Here is a 17,806-nt window from a genome sequence, read left to right as displayed (position 1 = left end):
TCAAACTAACAGTAACCCATCACAAGACCTCATCTGCTGTTTCAGGGCAAGGAGACCTACAGCTCTGCTGACTTCCAATCCAATTCTGCAGGAAAATGAGGTTGCAGTGCAGATCACAACAACATGTGCACTATAAAACTGCTGCTGCTCAGCTGATAAAGTCAAATTGCACATGTCAACTTCCTTCATTAAAGAAGGTGTGTTCAACGTGTTACTTGCCTACTTGAACAGCTGAAGAGCAGTTTCATTCTGCCATTTTTTTTCCTGTACACTTATAACTGTGTTTCTGTAGAGTTGATTCAGCTATTCACATCTTGAGTTAGAAAATTAATAGCTAGCTACCGGGTACTTATAAAAGCATTTGTCACAGAAGAGAAATTATCAGTGCCAGCTCTCAGCGAGGTCTGGAGCAATTGGGTACTAGAAAGATGATCTCTCAGAAGAATTCTGTCTTCTTCTGCATGGGACACAAACCTGCAGGAAGCACACAGCCCTGCTATGCTATTATCCAAACACAGGGGCAAGGACATAGGAGTGTAGCATTGGAGAAATGGAGTAGGTGTTGCACAAAGGACTTGGCTCTTTGCTGCTCCTCAGAAATAGTACTTGGATGTAGGAGTTAGCCTATGACAAGTTTTCAGGGAATCCACAAGAAGATTCATTGCCTCTTGATTGATTACATCTGATAAAGGGAAAGGATATAATAAACTGCTCCACCATGAACCCCTGCCCACAGAATCCTGCCTGGCAGATAATATTACAGGAGTAATTATTTTCATTTGGAATGCAGTGTCTTAAAACAGAGAGCCTGAAACAGAGAATAAGAGCGGTGCAACTGCAACCTGCAATTTCCTTTTACTGAGGCTGCTTGCATTTCTGGAGTTCAAATTTCACAAATAACATGTTAACACACGGGAGAACATGCTATTCCCTAGTCATGCTGTGCTGACTTTCTAGAAGCCCTTTAGGAATTCTATGCTGTGTAGATCATGCTGTTTTGAAGATGTGTATTGTAACAGAAGATGTGTCCTCCTTAAACAACCTCCCGAGTGTCCAGCCCCACTCTGTAAAACAGAGGGGCTGGCAATCAGCCAAAGGACTCGATTCACACCTGACAGATTGTAGAAGCTTCCTGGCATTAGGCAATCCACACCTTTCAAGAACTGTTGTTTCAAGAAGTTATTGGTATCCAGTATTTCCCGAGGGGGTGGTAGTGATTCCCACCAGGCATGTACAGAAATATGGCAACTTGATTCACAGGAAGACAGACGTTTTGCTTGACAGGGAAAAGGGGTTGCTACTAAAAGCAGTGTTTGGTCCTATTCTTTTGTATGCTACTGAGGGGAAGTGAGGGGAAGTCTGAGCCTTAAATTTTTCTCAAGAGCAGCTGTGGCAATCTTCTAGCTGTTAGAAAGTAAGACTGGGTTGTTGGTATTAGCTTTCGTATTCACCTAAATTTAAGCAGAGCAAAGAAAGCCTCTTCTTGCAAAGAAGGATGAAAACAACATGGGTGTCCAGGTACTGGGCCATTTTGGGTTGGAATGGACACATTTACACAAGTGTACTTTCTCACCCATCCTGTTCTTTGAAATGCCTGCCAGACTAGCTAGTATCTAATTAAAAAAAAAAAAAAAAAAAAAAAAAATCAATTCTCTGGAAATTGAAAGCTGTGTTATCAGAGGAGGACTTTGGACTTCTCTTCTTCACACTCCAGGGCTGGCCGCTCATTGCATGTCCTCACTGCAGTCTTCAACATTCCCGCGAAGGGAAGCTGAGGGGCAGATACTGGTCTCTTCTCTGTGGTGACAGGACTCGGGGGAATGAAGCTGTGCCAGGAGAGGTTTAGGTTGGATATTAAAATAAAAAATTCTTCACTGAAAGAGTGAATGGGCACTGGAATCCTCTGCCTAGGGAGGTGGTGGAGTCACCGTCCCTGGATGTGTTTAAAAAAAGACTGGACGTGGCACTCAGTGCCATGGTTTAGTTGGATGAGGAGGTGTTAGGTCATAGGCTGGACTTGATGATCTCAAAGGTCTTTTCCAACCTAGTTCATTCTGTGATTTTGTGAAAAGGTTCTTCACCCAGAGCGTGTTTGAGTACTGGAACAGGCTCTCTAGGGAAGTGGTCACAGCACCAAACCTGCCAGAGTTCAACAAGTCTTCGGACAATGCCCTCAGGCGCAGAGTGAGATTTCTGGGGTATCTGTGCAAGGACAGGAGTTGAACTCGAAGACCCTGGTGGATCCCTTTCAAACCAAGACAGCCGGCGATTCCGCGAAAGGCGGCTGATTGCTCCGGGCCGTCAGCGCAGCCTCGCCACAGCAGGAGCCGCCCGCAGCCGCTGCGCCCCCGGCCCCTCGCCCGGCGCCGGCCCCGCGCCTGCGCGGCCTCGCGGCGGCGCCTGCGCACTGGGGCGCGGGGCAGCGCCGCCGCTTTCGGAGCGTTTGCGGGCGCGGAGCGGCTGCGGCACCGCCGAGTTCGCGCCTCCGCGGGCACCGGGCGCTCCCGGCTCCTCCCGCCGGCACGCCGAGGCAGCACCAGGCTGCCCGGGAAGGGGTGGGCGGGTAGGCAGTTGGGTAGGTAGGAAGGAAGGTAGGGGAGAGTCGGCAGGGTCCCGCTGCCTCCTCATCGTCATGGCCGGCTCGGAGTACCGGGAGGACGGGGACGCGCCGCTGCCCATCGAGGATTCGGAGCTGGCGCTGGCCGGCATCAATATGCTGCTGAACAACGGCTTCCGCGAGTCCGACCAGCTCTTCAAGAAATACAGGTCAGTCCCGCCGCCCCTCCGCCGCCGCTCCCCGGCCCCTTCCCGCGGCTCGGCTCGGCTCGGCTCGGCTCGGCTCCCTCCGCCCCCGCGGCGGGAGGGCAGCGGCGGCGGGCGCGCAGGGGCCCTGGCGCGGCAGCCTCGCCCTGCCCGGCCCCTCGCAGCGGGAAGCGTCGCTGCTGCCGGCCGCTGCCTCGGTCGGCGCTCTCGTGGGGATGGAGCACGCGTTCGCACACAGAACGGGTCGGGTTGGAAGGGGCCGCGGTCGTCTGCTCCAACCACCCAGCTCAAGCGGGGCCATCCTAGAGCACATGGCACAAGATTGTCCCCATGCCGTTCTTGAGTATCTCCAGTGAGGGAGACTCCACAAGCTCTCTGAGCAATCTGTTCCCTTGCAGGGTCACCCACACAGTAAAGAAGCTCCTCCTCATGTTCAGGTGGAACTTCCTGTGCATCAGTTTCTGCCCGTTGCCCCTTGTCCTACTGCTTAGAGCCGCCGAGCAGAGCCTGGCTCCATCCTCTTTACACGCTCCCTTTGGGTATTTATACACATTGATGGGGTCCCCTCTCAGTCATCTCTTCTCGAGGCTGAAAAGGCCCAACTCCTTCAGGCTTTCCTCGTAAGAGAGATGTTCCAGTCCCCCAGTCATCCTCGTTGCCCTGTGCTGGACCGGCTTCAGGAGCTCTTTTTGTAGCTCTTTTGTAGTCAGGAACTAGAACTGGACACGGCACTTCAGATGTGAATTCACCAGGGCTGAGTGTAGGGACAGGATCACATCCTTCAACCTCTGGCACTGCTCTCCCTAATGCATCCCGAGATTCTCTTGGCCTTCTTGGCCACAAGGGCTCGGGGGTGGCGTGTGCTGTGCTGGGGGGTGTCTGGCACCCTGTTGGAGGGATGGAGAAGGGCTGAGCAGGGGTCCCTCGGTAGCACTGTCTGCATTTGGCTGTCCTGTGTGTGTAAACACACGTGTGGCTGGAGACGTGTCCTGGGGGGTTTTCGCTCTGGTGCTCGTGTGTGGTCTAATGTGGTCTTCAGTGTACAAAATGGATAGCAACGAAAGGTCTGTGAGTGCTGCTGTGATTATCTTTGAGCTGTAAGATTATGTTCACAATCCCCATATACATCATGTCTAGGTTTCTGTGTTAAGTAGGCATCTGGTAGGAATGGCATTAGTGCAGCTGTGTAAGTCAAGCTTAAAGAAGAGGTTGCTTCTACCTGTCCTTGCTTCTTTTCTTAGGACTAATGTCTTCCACTCGAGCTTGAGCTGCTGTAATTGTGCATACATTCTAAATAATTAATATGCACTATAATGCTGTTGTCTTTATGATTAAAAATGACTTTGGTTGTCTTAAAATAGAACTTCATAGTGATGGTGTACTTACATATTTAAATCTTGTTTACAGAAAGGATGATTGGAAGTGGAGTGCAGGGAGTAAGACACATTAAGAACCTTCCCCTTAATAGCAACAACAGAATAACACTTTATTGAGTACCTGCTACAGGTTAATATTAAACGTGTCGTTTTGTCCCTAGTATGTACTGCTATGTAACACAAAGTACTGTTGTGTAGAACTAACTGTGTATTGCAGGTGACAAGCAAGGTCCAATTCTGCATTCCTCACATGCATAAGCATGAAGTCCAAATCTTAACCCAGCACTGCCAGGATCTCTACTAAACCCTGTCCGTAATTGTCTGTGTCATATGAAGTTCTACCCTATGAGTTACTTCTTGAGTATTTCTTTCTTTTGAAGTCCTCAGTTGTTCTATGTATCTAAGGAACCTGTTGGTTTTGGTTGCATGCTTTTGTGTTGTGCAATTTTTTGGAGGTGCCAGTTAAGGAAACCACTCAGTGTGGTTTCCTCTCCTCCACTTTTGCTCGTGCTGTGCCATTGCTTTCTCTCAGTAGTGTGAATCTGGAAGTAGTCTAGGAATACTAAAGATGTGATGTTTCTTACATTTTAAAGTATTACTAGGGAATAAAATTGTTAAGATTCCTGTTCTCAAAATGCAGTTTAATCCTCCTTTGAAAGGATGAATTAAGATTTCTTCTGCGAACTCTTGCCAATCTTTTTTTTTTTTTTTTTTTTTTTTTTTTTTTTTTTTTTTTTTGCCATGTGCATGCTTTTCAATGTTTGATTTTATCAAGAAATGCCTCTGAGTTCAGTGTACTTTTTTGATCGAGGCTTTTAAATGCCCCCTGCAAGGAATAAATAGGAATCCTGTCATAAAATTAATAGTTTATGGTTCATAAGTTGCTGTCTTGGGCTGGAGATTTTCAGAGTAATTTAAAAACTTTATCCTTCATCCCAGAATTTGTAGCAGGCTGCTTCTTGCTGTGAACTAATAAGCCCTTATTGAATTGCAAATTAACTATATGTTGAAAATTTGGATTTCATATAGGAGAGAAGATGCAGGAAAGATGCTCAACTTCTTATAAATCTGAATTCTGGAGATGTGCAGTGAGGGCCACTTGTTTTTCTCAACAGCTTTTGATTCTGTGCTTGTCTTGAATGTGTACTTTTTGCAAGGATTTAAGCAGTGCTATTATGTCTGTTTTCATGCAATCTTAATGAGTGTGTTTTTGTACGTGTGTGCTTGGAATTATGAAATAGAACTCATCCTAAATGGGGCTGATAAGCCAAATGAGAAGGGTTTAGAAGCTCTCCATAATTTAAGATTGATATTTGTAGTTTGTGGTACTAGATGTCAAAGATGTCTGATGGCATGCAGCTTTTTTAACTGGATATGAGTGTGTGTTGTTTGTATTTCAAGTGACCTTTCTTGTAGAAAGTGTTAATTCTAAACTACTGCCTATGCAGACAGTTTAGCTCTGTTTCAGAAGCTGAACAGTTATTAATGAATTGTAGAAGTGAAGAATGGAGATACTCAGCAAAACTTCCGTTTCAGTAGCCACATCACCTAAACTACTTAAATCCATTTATTAGAAACTGCTGGGTTTGATTCTGCTTTTCGTTACTTCAGTTTTTAATTCATTTGCCACCTGAAAGGTCTTGTGAAGAATTCAAATTAATGCTTCAGTCTTTATGGGACAGTAGGCAACCTCGTCTCTAAAACAGGCAGTATGTTTTTTTTTTTTTTTCCCTTCTGCATTTTTACCATTCTTCCAGAAGGTATTGAGTATTGGAGTGGAGTATTCTTTTTCCTCTTGTAGCTTTGTGGATTTCTAAGCATATAAGAAAGAAACTGTCAAAGCTGTCTGCTGAGCCTAAAATCAGTTATGTTTTAAAGCTGGTCATAATGCAGTCCTTGAGGAAGCCACAGTTCGAATTGCAGCTGTGTTTCATATGCATATCCACACCAGTAAAGTCTTGCCTATGAAGAGTGGTGGTACTTTGAAATTATGAGCCACAGAATCATTATTTCTGTATTGGACATGGGAGAGTGGTATTTTGTCTTCCAGTGGTTACAGCTCATATACATATCTATAGAGAATCTGAAGAAGATGAATATTCACTTGTGTGCCAGATATAACATGTAGTTGGAACTGCTACACTATCACACTAAAGCACTTAATAATTTGTCAGGTGTTGTTTGGGAGTATTTTTGTTTTAAGTTATACTTGAGGGAAGATAGTAGGGTCTGAAGAATCATCTACATGTAGCATCTATATCTGCATATGCTTTTTCATGTGTTTATTTTTTTTAAGACGTCCAGATCCTCTACCTGCTAGTGTTGATAACATTCTGAACGTGAACCAAATACCAGTGGACGTGGTATTTTCATAGATTTTTACTAGACACACCACTGTCCTTAGTGCTTGTAGCCGTATTAGGTTCCCTCAGTGCTAACTCGTATTCAAAACTGTCAGATATCAATCTTTGTATTCAGCTTGAACAATCCTGACTCTGTCCTAGTTCTCATCAGTTTAAACTTTTGAGTATCTGTGGAAGCTGCAAGAGGGATGGAGGTTAACCAAGGACATAGATGGTGAAGATGGAGCCCTCAGGCAGCAGAATGGTACTGTTTTGGTGAACCACCCTGACACTAGCAGGAAAGCTGAACTGGAGTATATTTTTTCCCCTTGTAGCTTTGTGGATTTTTAGACATATAAGAAGGAAAGAAACTGTCAAAAGAACTTATTTTTTTGCTGATTCTTCACTTCTTAAAAGCATTTGCAATTCAAAAATGATTTAAAAACTTCCTCCAGCTAAGAGAAGACTGTGTTAAATAAAGCCAGGAGTTTTTTGCTGAGTGTTGACTCACAATGTAAATCGTCACATCATAGAGTATCCTGAGTTAGAGGAGACCCATCAGGATCAATGGGTTTGACTCCTAGCCCTGCACAGGACAGCTCCAAGAACAATCCCATGTGCCTATGATCATTGTCTACAATGTTTCTTGAACTCTGTCAGGCTTGATGCTGTGACCATTTCCCTGAGAAGCCTGTTCCAGTGCTCAAGCACCCTCTGGGTGAAAAACCTTTTCCTATGCTTAACCTAAACCTCCCCTGACACAGCTTCGTGTCATTTCCTTGAGTTCTGTCACTGGTCGTGAGTGAGAAGAGATCAGTGTCTGCCCCTCTCTTCCCCTCAAGGGGAACTTGTAGGCTGCAGTGATGTGTGTGTCTCCTCCAGTCTGGAGAAGCCAGATGATTTCAGCCACTCTTCATATGGCTTCCTCTCAAGGCCCTTCACCACCTGTGTGAACCTCCTTTGGATGCTCTCTGATGGCCTTGTGTCTTTCTTACATTGTAGTGCCTAAGACTGCACAGAACACGAGCTGAGGCTGCCCCAGTGCAGAGCAGACAGTTGCATCCTTTGGCTAGATGACAACTCTGTGCCTGATGTACCCCAGACACATGGTTGGCCTTCCTGGCCGCCAGGGCATAAATCATGAGAACAGGTTTATTATCTCAAAAGAAATCCAACAATCTTCTGTCTCCTACAAAACAAACATTTGACTGTGTGAATAATTCTAACATCTGAAAAGACTCAAAGTTTCCAACTTCCATCTTAATGGAAAGAGAAATGGTACAAGATGACAAGTAAAATGTATATAGTAAGGTCATATCCACAATAGAAATTGAAGATTTTATAGAGAAATGTGATTATAAGACAAAATGGGGCCAGTGTAGAAAAACATGATGTTCAGCCTGCTAGGGTAAAGCAGAACTTGGAGAACTGGAAGGTGGTGCAGGTGGGAAGAAAGCTTACTATGGTTGCTTAAAAAAATCTGAAATTATTTTAAAGTTGACATGCTACATTATGTGTGGTAACAGACACACAAACTTAATAATGGACCAGAAGTCCAGTATGAATAGGAATTTGAACCTCTTATTACCAACTTAAAATGCTGTCTGTGGCTCAAAATACTTTTGACCCAAATGCAAGTTGAGGCAAGGTGACATTAAGCCAGCATTGATCATTAGGTAGATTATGACCCATGTATGGGCTGCCTAACCACTGCTGAAATTCTTGCTTATATACCTCAGCAAAGGAGCCTTAAGAGCAGAAATAAAGTGATTTAGTAGATGCTGCAGTAGCTTCTCTAAAGATAAGGCCAGCAGAGCGGGAGCTGACGTCAGTCGGTTGGGTGAAGGATGATAGCATCTGGATTGGCAGCATGAGAATAAATTGTGAGTGCCCTGCTAGCAACCCTGTGTGCTTTTGTTTGTTACAGCCATGGGCAGAGGAGCAGCTGCTAGGTGGATGTATAAAAAAAGGGGAGTTATTTGTAGGGGAAGTGATTTTTAGTAGCAGTATTGTAAATGTGTACATTTACAATGTGAGATTTCATTGCTTGGAGCTAGGCAGAATAATAGTAATAAAGGTGCACGTAAAACCAGCATCAGTTTTCGGGCTATTTGAACAGATTAGAAATATTTTAAGCGTTCTGCACTTTAAATCTTCCAAGAGCCGGGTATGCAGAGATGTTCACCTTGAGTGTGACACTTGGTTTTATGGCCTTCATGGCAGAGATGGTAGTGTTGCCAGAGGAAGTAGTAGACAGGGTAGAGGGAGGTTGAGAGGTCTGTTTGTCATATGGAGCAGTAACTGGTGGCTAGAAGTCTAAGGGAAGATGACAGCTGAACTAAAATCTGGCTTTATAACTCAGAGTTTAGACATCAGGTTTGGTGGAGATGGCAGAAGAGGTGTGAGAGTAAGCAGATCTTATTAAATTAATTTTGTGCAAGATGCAAATGCTTTAAAGATGTTTTACTCTTGTTACCGCACCCACTCTGATCAACTGTTTCTGGTAAAATATTTCAGGCTGTTGTGGTAGGATAGATATGTTTTTGTTTTAATCTACTTCAGGATTTCTAAGATGGTAAAGAAGTTACGTGATGTCAGTTAAGCTGCTGTAGTTGGTCATGGAAAGCGATTTTGGTCAGGTTGAAAAGAAAGGTTTTGCATAAGTCCTCTATTATTACAGATTTAGAGAGTGCAATTGAAGTTAGTACAAATCTGCTGGTATGTTAGAACTAGCTTGTCTCTCACCTTTATAACTAGTTTTCAAATTAAAGATGCAATTGAAAATTCTTCTCTTAATCTCCAGTGTTTTGCTGTTGTGTGTCTAAAGTTCACAGCCTGAAGTTAGAGGACAATCTCCAGTTAATTTGCAGAAACACAAAACAAATCAGATAAAAAGTGGATCGAGTAGGACCACAGAATTATTTTCATATTCCTGAATTTCTCTTTTGGTTGAGTATTTCTAGTAAAACTAGAAATGTATGCTAAGGGTTCATTTAACAAAACAAATTTGGGCTGATTATGAAATGTAAACTAAACCTAGATCTGATATTTACAGTTCTCAATGTGATTTAATACTTTAATGCTTCCATGACAGTTTTATTGGGTATTTCATATACCAGTGTTGAATGAGAGGTGCATATACGTGGATCCGTCATGTTTGTAGTCTCACAAACAACTTCTAGAACATATTTTAGAATAATCTGTGATGGAATAATGACCAAAGGATTTGTATGTTGTTGCAGTAAATTCCTTACCTTCCTATTTACATATTTTTCTGCCTTGTTTTAAAATATTCAGTTCCTGTTTCTATATTTATCTTTGAACTTAGATGAATTATGCCATTTTGCTTTATTTTCCCACTTTTTGGGCAAAATTAATTTGTTTTGTTTCAACCTGAGCATCACTCTCAGCATGATGACTGGAATTCTTGATGGACTGTGGTTAAAGTAGCAAGACTAGAAATGTTGGCAAGTTAATTACATTACTCTAAATTTAAGCCTGAGCTGGGCTGTAGTAACTTTAGAAGCTGATGTGAAGAAGTGAAATACTGTCTTGGAAATAGCTGTAGAAAAAAAAAAAAGAAAATACTGGGAAGTAGTTGGGTTTTTTTTGTTTGTTTCTTTTAATGTGCTTCAGTTCTGATGTATTTTTAGTTGTGAAATTGGGCTGTATTATCTCAGCATTATTAAACCAAGGCTTAAAACCCCTGAATGTTATCATCATTGTGTGAAAATGGGGCATAGCAAATACCTTTCTTCTGAAAGTGAGTTAATACCCTAAATGTATGCTATGAAATGAGGCAAATCAGTCAGGGTTTTTTGGGAAAAGCAATGTCTTATGTAATGCTAGTTTATATGTCTGGAAGAAAGTTCTGCTTCAGTCCTCTCAAGTTTTTGACTTAAGTTTAGTCACACATGCCAACTTTATTGATATATAGGAACTTTTACTCTGGTGTCTTGCAGTAATGATATTAATAACATAGTTACTTATAAAAAAGATACCTTCTGAGTCCTAGTTTCCTAGGTGAAGTGAAAACTGTGCTTTACAAAGTATGTCTGGAGACTGATTTTTTTTTTTTTCTTTGCTTTTTGAGCTAATTAAAAGTTTTGGGATTTTTCTTTACTTAATGGAGATTATTGGTTTCAAAGTTGTGAGGACAATTTTGGTAGTGCAGTGTCCCGGTGTAAATTTGTATTCAGTTCCATAGCTCCTGTCAGCATTGATGTGGCCCTTGGTTTGCTGTTAATATCTTCTCAAGTGCTGCCTCATTTTTTTGTTTCTTAACTTTAGGGTTGTCAAAAAGAATGAAACTTCATGTCTGAAGCTGAAGGTCACTAACAAGGAGATTAAGCTTTCTGTGGGATTGTTTTTCCCAGAAATCTACTGTCATCATTAGTCATACCTCAGTTTTTCCTGGGACAGTACTGTGCCATTTCAAACTTTTCCTAGCTCTCAAGGAAAAGATGGCCTTAAACTGTTGAAGGATTTATCAGTCAACATAATGCTCACAAAGACTGAGCACGTAACGTGGTTGTTGTTTAAAATTGTATTTTAAACACTGAAATTATCTTACTAAATGATCTTCCATAAATCTGCAGTTATAATCTCTACCCAGTGACTATGTAGGAATGTGCTAGAAGTGTTCCTTATTTTCTTTAGTGATGACACAAGCTCTGTGTGGGGGACTCCTTCAGTAAAGTTTTGATGTTTTGATTGCCAAACTGTGGTCTCAACAGAAGCATCTCCCAGACATAGGATAATATTATGCATCGTGTTTCCTTGCTTCAGGGTCCTTTTGTGCTACAGCCCATATGTGCTGTAATGGCAATGCTTTTTATAGATTGAGTGACTGAAAGTTAAAAAGAACTGATCTGTGACATTTACCTCATGTATTATAGCTACTGATAATTTCAGAATGGAATAACGATGTGGCTCTTGATTTTTTTTTTTGTTGTTCATCTTTGATCATGGGTGATGAACTGGGAACAGAAGTAGCAGTGAGTGTCAAGAGTGCAAGTGTGAAAGCAGTTTTGAAAGGTCAGTTGAAAAAGTTAAGTATGTACTTGGGGGAAAAAACTCAGCTATACTCAAACTTGGGCAAATTTTCATTGCCTTGGTTTATTTTGTAGTCTTTAAAAACCAGTTGGCTCTCAACTGTAGTCAGCTGTCTCAATTTTTAACATTTTAACATTTTTAACTCCCCAGACCTGCTTATGTTTTGTGTAGAGGAAATATGAAAATGAAACGTTTGCTTTATTTCTGAGCTTCTTTGAAATGTGGTGTAAATGCAGCTTCACACTTATAGACATAAAAACAATCTGTGTCATGTTGTGCTGATGTGTTCTGCAGTTTTAGATCAGTTGGGTGTTGATAATGCAGGTGTGACCTTGAAATGTGTGGTGAGGGTTGTGCTGGGAGTATGGTGGTAGGACTGGCTGCCGAATGGTCCCACGCTCCTCATGAGTTAAAGAAGGGATTATGGGGAGCCATGTGCCCTCTGCAGCAAGAGTTCATGCTGGAAATGCCAGCAATTTGTGTGGCTGATTGCTGCTGCCCTGTGTAACACAGCTGCTGGGAGAGCACAGGGCAGGTACTGAGAAGCAGAGACATTTACTGGCAGCTGTTCTTTGTTGTCTGCTGACAAAGGGGGAGGTACCCAACCTATTTTTCCTTTGCAAAAATAATGGAAAAAATGTGACAAGTTGTATTGCTCTTACATTTAGATGTATATACAGAATTGAGTAGTGTATAAAAAGGAAACGTTTTTCCTGTTAGAACATGCCTTGTTTGTCTTCCCTGTTTTTCTTTCTCATTATTCTTGTTCATGGTCTTGCTTTTAGATATTTATGCTAAATCAAAAGTGAGAAAAAAATGTGTGTGGGGAAACATTGCTGACTACTTCTTTTTGAAAAAAAACCAAAACAACAAACAGCCAAACTCTATTCTTGTATAATACAGGTTCACTAGTGGAAATTTGTGTTTTAGCAATATACTTCTTTCTCCTTGTTTTTCAAGTACCTCTGCTATTTTAAAACTCTGCTTTAATATAATGCTTGTAGAATAAAGTTGAAAACAAATTAGGTGCTTTACTATAGCAATATATGTTTCTGTAGCCTAAATTGTACTTAAATCCTGTAAGTCTGTGTTTTTATATAACCTGGCAGCCTACCACTGAACAATGTGAATCAGTGGTACCACTGAGGTCCTGACATTTTAATTTTTATATTTTTCAAAGTGCCTTCTATGTGGCATTATTGTAGCATCATGAAACCTGTCTGATATATTACCATGGTTTTGGTTGCCTGAATTTTTTGATCTAGCTGTGGTTTCACCCCTTGGGAATAGCCATGTGAACTGAATAGGTTGAAGCCTCTTTAAGCTGTTCCACACAGGGTAGTAAGATACAGATTCTGAGCTTGAAACAAAACAGCTGCAAAACCGAGTGCCTTGTAAGAGCCCTGTGTTACCACAAGTTCGTTATATAGTAGATACATTTTTTTGGTGGGTAGGTTAACTTAAATTCATAGAAACTGATGGAAATGGGACTCTCTTAATAGAAACAGTTAACATTTGTCTTCTAGGACAAAATCATAGTGATGGATCACAAGAGGAGAGTAGAACTGGCAAATTTTCAATTTTTGTAGCTTTTTCTTCTGACCTGAACTGAATGTATTTTGATGGCAGTGGTTTCTCTTAAAATATGTCTCCTGTAAAAATGTCTGTAATACCCAAAAAATTATTTTTAAGGTATATTCAATACAGTAAAAGATATGAAGCTTTTGGTTTTCTGTTTCCATTATGTTTTGCAGATATGTTTGTAACTTGATACAAAACACCTACCAAGATTTATTTCCAAATGTACAAGCTAGACCCAAGGAATTCAATGTGGATCTTTGTTACAGGAAATATGTGCAAGTGTAATAACTATTTTTTGTTTTCTTTGCAGGAACCATAGCCCATTAATGAGTTTTGGAGCCAGTTTTGTCAGTTTTTTGGTGAGTAGATGAGAGCACAGAGTATACATCTCTTGGGGTTCATGGCTGTATGTGCATGTATGTGTTCACAATATCCTTTTTTTTTTTTCCTTTTTCTGAGACTAATTTTTTCCAAGTTTTTAGATGAAGCATAGCTAGAGAACAAGGCATTATGCTATGTAAAGCTTGTTTACTCATGTGGTTTTAATACAAAGTAAAGGTTCTGTGATTCAGCTTCTTAAATGTATTAAATATTTATGTGTTCCATTAACAGAGCCATAATAAAAAGTTCTCCTAAGTGAGCAGTGGAGTTATTTATTTATTTGATTAAAATAAAACTCATGAATGCCTGTTTTTCTGGTAACTTTTGCTATTGAAGATTTCTCCATCCATACTTCTGGGTGGAAGTTGTTAATTCAAACCATTCACATTGCTTCCATTTTGGATGGAGGTGAGCTGAGAATATTGATTGACTAAAAAGACTAAAGTCATAATGAGCAAGTTAGGTTTGTTAAATGCTTTTTTTTTTTTTTTAAATATACTACAAATCATAATGCCATGTATAAAAGCTGAGCCAGGTGCATTGGGAAGTGCTTGGGTTGTGTTTTTTAGCCTGTCCTTATTCTGATTTTGTTGCTTCATCTTGGATCTCACCAGAAATTATCTACGGTAATACTCTTTTGAAAGACAGAATTTATTATAACATGTCAGAAATACATGATTTGTGAATGAAATAAATATGAATTCTCTCTAGTATGGAATATGGAAAAATACACTGTTTAGGAAACCTCCTGGGGCATATGCTTCCTTTTAAGTTGGTGGAGGAGATAAAGGAAAGAGAATCTTCAGACTTGCTTATCTGAACTGATGTGCTGAACCAGTGCAACATCACAGTACAGCATCAGAGGATCTTGAAAGTATCTTGCTTAGCTGCTGTTCTAAATATAGCAGCAGCACTTGGTGTGCCTGTGTCATTCAGAGCTTTTGTTTAATAAGCTCCAAGAAAAGAATTTACTTGTCCTGAATTTTTTCTTTCATTTGATTTAGCAGTAGTTGGAGTCAGACATAGTTTCTTTTTCTTTTACCTGTGGAGGGACTGTGGCTATTATTTTGAAGAATTAAATAGTTTCTTGTTATTGACTTTGAAGGCCAGTTATTTATATGAATGAATAAAAACAGATACCTGCACAGATGCAAACCATGCCTTACATAAAAAAAAAAAAAAGAAAATTAATGTATGGGAGTTTTTCTTCTGCTTAAAGTAATATGACAGTGCATTCAGTTTGAGTGTATATGAAGGTCTAAGATGGAGGTTAGCACTTGTATTCGGAGTTGTCTTGACAACTCAGTTTTCTAGTGTGTTGTTTCTGTGTTAGAAGTATTTGCACTAATATATAATACTACTTTTATTGTCCAGTTTTTATGAAAATTTTAATTATCCCACGGTTTGTGTAGAAATTGAAGTATTTGTAGTTTTTATCATTCAAATGTGCTTGGTTTTTGATAGAATGCCATGATGACATTTGAAGAGGAGAAAATGCAACTGGCATGTGATGACTTGAAGGCTACAGAGAAACTTTGTGAAAGTGAAGAAGCTGGAGTTATAGAAACAATCAAGAATAAAATTAAAAAGAATGTAAGAACAAATTTGTGTATTGAATAAATTTTTCTGGAAACTTTCTTTCTGTCTCCTTTGTATCTTGAAAAGATGATTTTTGATGTGTGAAGAGCAGTAGAGATTAATAATAAATTTGGAAATTTGATCAAATATTTTGCTTTGATTTCTTAATTGTTCTAAAATACTTGGGTGAGTAAAGTGTCAGGTTGTGTTATGTTAGTAATTGTTTTCTGAACATGCAAAATTTGTGACCTACTAAAATTATTTCAGGAAGCTTGTAGCCTGTCTAATTCAGGCTAACTTTAATTCATACATGCTCTAGTAATGTTCAAAAGTTGTGACGTAGAGGCTGCAGATGCAGTGAGCCAGGCATATTCCTAGGGAATTTTCCTTCCTTTTTTAGATTTTTCGTTCTAAATAATAAAAGAAGAATAAGGCATGGAGATTCAGAACAAGTTAAAGTAGTTATATAGAAGTGTTCAGTGAGCAGCCTGCCCAGTGTGACACAGCAGAAAAGGAAGCCATTTCTATTCAGTGTTTAGTTTGCTTGGTAAAAAGTGTTAAACCTGTTGTACTTCACTCTCTGCTCTTAAGAGGCTCTGTATTTACCCTGACACTTGTCATACATCCTTTTCTGTGCTCTTTCTGTCTAATATCTGTTAATTGTATGTCTTATGCATTTAGTAATTATTAAATGAAATTTAAATCTATTCTGACAATTTGTAGAACCTTGGGAAAAATAATGATAGTATATGTATAAAATTTCTCTCTTAAGTAGGATTTTGCTTGATAATCTGTCTGAGAAATTTTAGTGTCGTTTTGAACTTCAAAACACTGAGTTATTTTAATAGCAATGCTACCACTTGCAGTTAATTTTGGCTTTTTTAGTTTCTCAGATTTAGACAAATATTGTGTATTATCTTTGTTAATATTTTTTCTGTGCTCTGTGTTTGTATATCCCAAACAGGTTGATGGACGAAAATCTACTCTATCCATGATAGATCGTCTACAAAGACAAATAATTGTAGCAGACTGTCAAGTCTACTTGGCTGTGCTCTCGTTTGTAAAGCAAGAGTTATCAGGTGTGCTGTGGCTTTCATGTTTAGATATATTTTAGCATGTCTTTTTTTCTAAAACTTGATCATAAAATCACCATATGACTTCCAGTAAAAATAATTGTTTTATAAGGAGTTCCATTTGAAACATTTGAAGATTGGTACACTTGCAGAGGTATTCCACCTTTGTGTAGGTAGTGGTGAAAAATGAGATGGGTTGCTACAAATTAGGGCTTTTTTTCTTTTTCCATACCAATAATCTTACTCAATTGATTCTCCTTAAAATGTACACATGTTATCATAGAGCTGTTGGAGGAGTTGGGATGAAGATGGGTAGCATCTGTGTGCTTTGTGGCCTGCAAGATAAGAGGCTGTTAAATCCAGGCCACTGGGAAAATCCTTACGTTCCATATGTATTCTGTTCATGACCATTCAGGGAGGAGAGAAAGTGCCAATGAAAGCAATTTTAAATGAGTGTGCTTAACATGGAACTGCTGAATCAGTTCTTACTCTCTGGTCACTGGAGTGTGTCCTTGCATGCCAAAGAGGGTAATCCTGTCGTGTTGAATACAAACCCTTCCTTTCAACTGCAGAGCTGTTTCTGATGTTTTCTTGCATTCTTGCATCTCTTACACAATCTTAAAGCATTCTGTTATCTGTAAGTTTATATGTGGTCAAGGTCATAGAGCAAGTGTGAGCATATCTCAGGTTCCTACCAAATCAATGAAGAGCAAGAGATGGCAGACAGACCAAACTCTGCTGATCAGCTAAAAGCTTTCTGTGATGTGCAGACTTCCAAGCTATCAAGATAAGTTTTATTCCAAGACTTCAAGAATATGTTTCATTCCTGTTAGCAGAAATTCAGGGAATATTTCTGTCTACTTTGTGTGTTATACTGCAGAAGGATTTTATTGCTATTTTTGATGCAGTTCTGGGTTTTTGTTTGTGGTGGTTACTTTTTCCCTCTTGAAGCTTTTTTCCCTTGTTTCAGTATGTATTCTGCACCTGCATAACTGGGTTGGCTGTAACTGAAGGTGGTGTCTGTTCCCTTTCTCTTGTCTGCAGCTCAGAGAACTGAAGTGGGTAGCAGAGAATTGCAGAACATACAGTATATTTGTATTATTCTGCTGAGCAAAAAATATACCTGAAATCTTTAGTTAAAGTTCCAAGCAGCTAAGTGCTACCTCAGTGACTGCTAGTTACTGACATTGCTGAGTTGTTGGATCCATTATTTTGTGTTTTAAAGTGTATTATCTTTCTTGTATGTTTATGTACATACATTCTTTGTTTTTATTGTATTTCTGCACAGAAATAGCAACCACGTTATTGAAATGAGTATAATTTTACAAAACAAAAACAAACCCAGGAGACAAATATTTCTGATCAGTGGATGGGTGAAAAATTCCTTGTGTTTTTCTTCCTGGAACAGTTTGATAAGAAGCATATGATGCCACGCAAGTTGGTTTCTCATATGCTTAACACATTTTATATTTTCTTTTCCACCCTCAGAGATGTATTAGAAATACTTCCATCATAAAGTTGTTGGCAGACCAAATGACATTAGCTTCCCCTGGCAATACTGAACTACTTTTTCTTGGTATTTACCACTGCTGTCCTGGGTCTGATTCCTTTCGTGTTGGGAAATCAACTCAGTGATTGGGCTCGATTTAATTTTTAT

The 17,806-nt window shown here is 40.0% G+C and overlaps 1 protein-coding gene across 1 annotated transcript in view; it reads left to right on the top strand.

The window, feature by feature from the left end:
* Positions 1-2,408: 2,408 nt before the first annotated feature.
* Positions 2,409-17,806, top strand: part of TTC39C (tetratricopeptide repeat domain 39C) — a 36,620-nt gene continuing 21,222 nt past the window's right edge. The window contains exons 1-4 of the mRNA XM_056485040.1: positions 2,409-2,766; positions 13,428-13,476; positions 14,963-15,091; positions 16,041-16,155. Coding sequence (XP_056341015.1) covers positions 2,633-2,766; positions 13,428-13,476; positions 14,963-15,091; positions 16,041-16,155 — 427 coding nt within the window. The 5' untranslated portion in view covers positions 2,409-2,632. The remainder of the gene's footprint in view (positions 2,767-13,427; positions 13,477-14,962; positions 15,092-16,040; positions 16,156-17,806) is intronic.

The sequence above is a fragment of the Oenanthe melanoleuca genome, chromosome 2, assembly GCF_029582105.1.
Source record: "Oenanthe melanoleuca isolate GR-GAL-2019-014 chromosome 2, OMel1.0, whole genome shotgun sequence".
Taxonomy (NCBI): domain Eukaryota; kingdom Metazoa; phylum Chordata; class Aves; order Passeriformes; family Muscicapidae; genus Oenanthe; species Oenanthe melanoleuca.
This window is presented reverse-complemented; position numbering and strand designations above follow the sequence as displayed.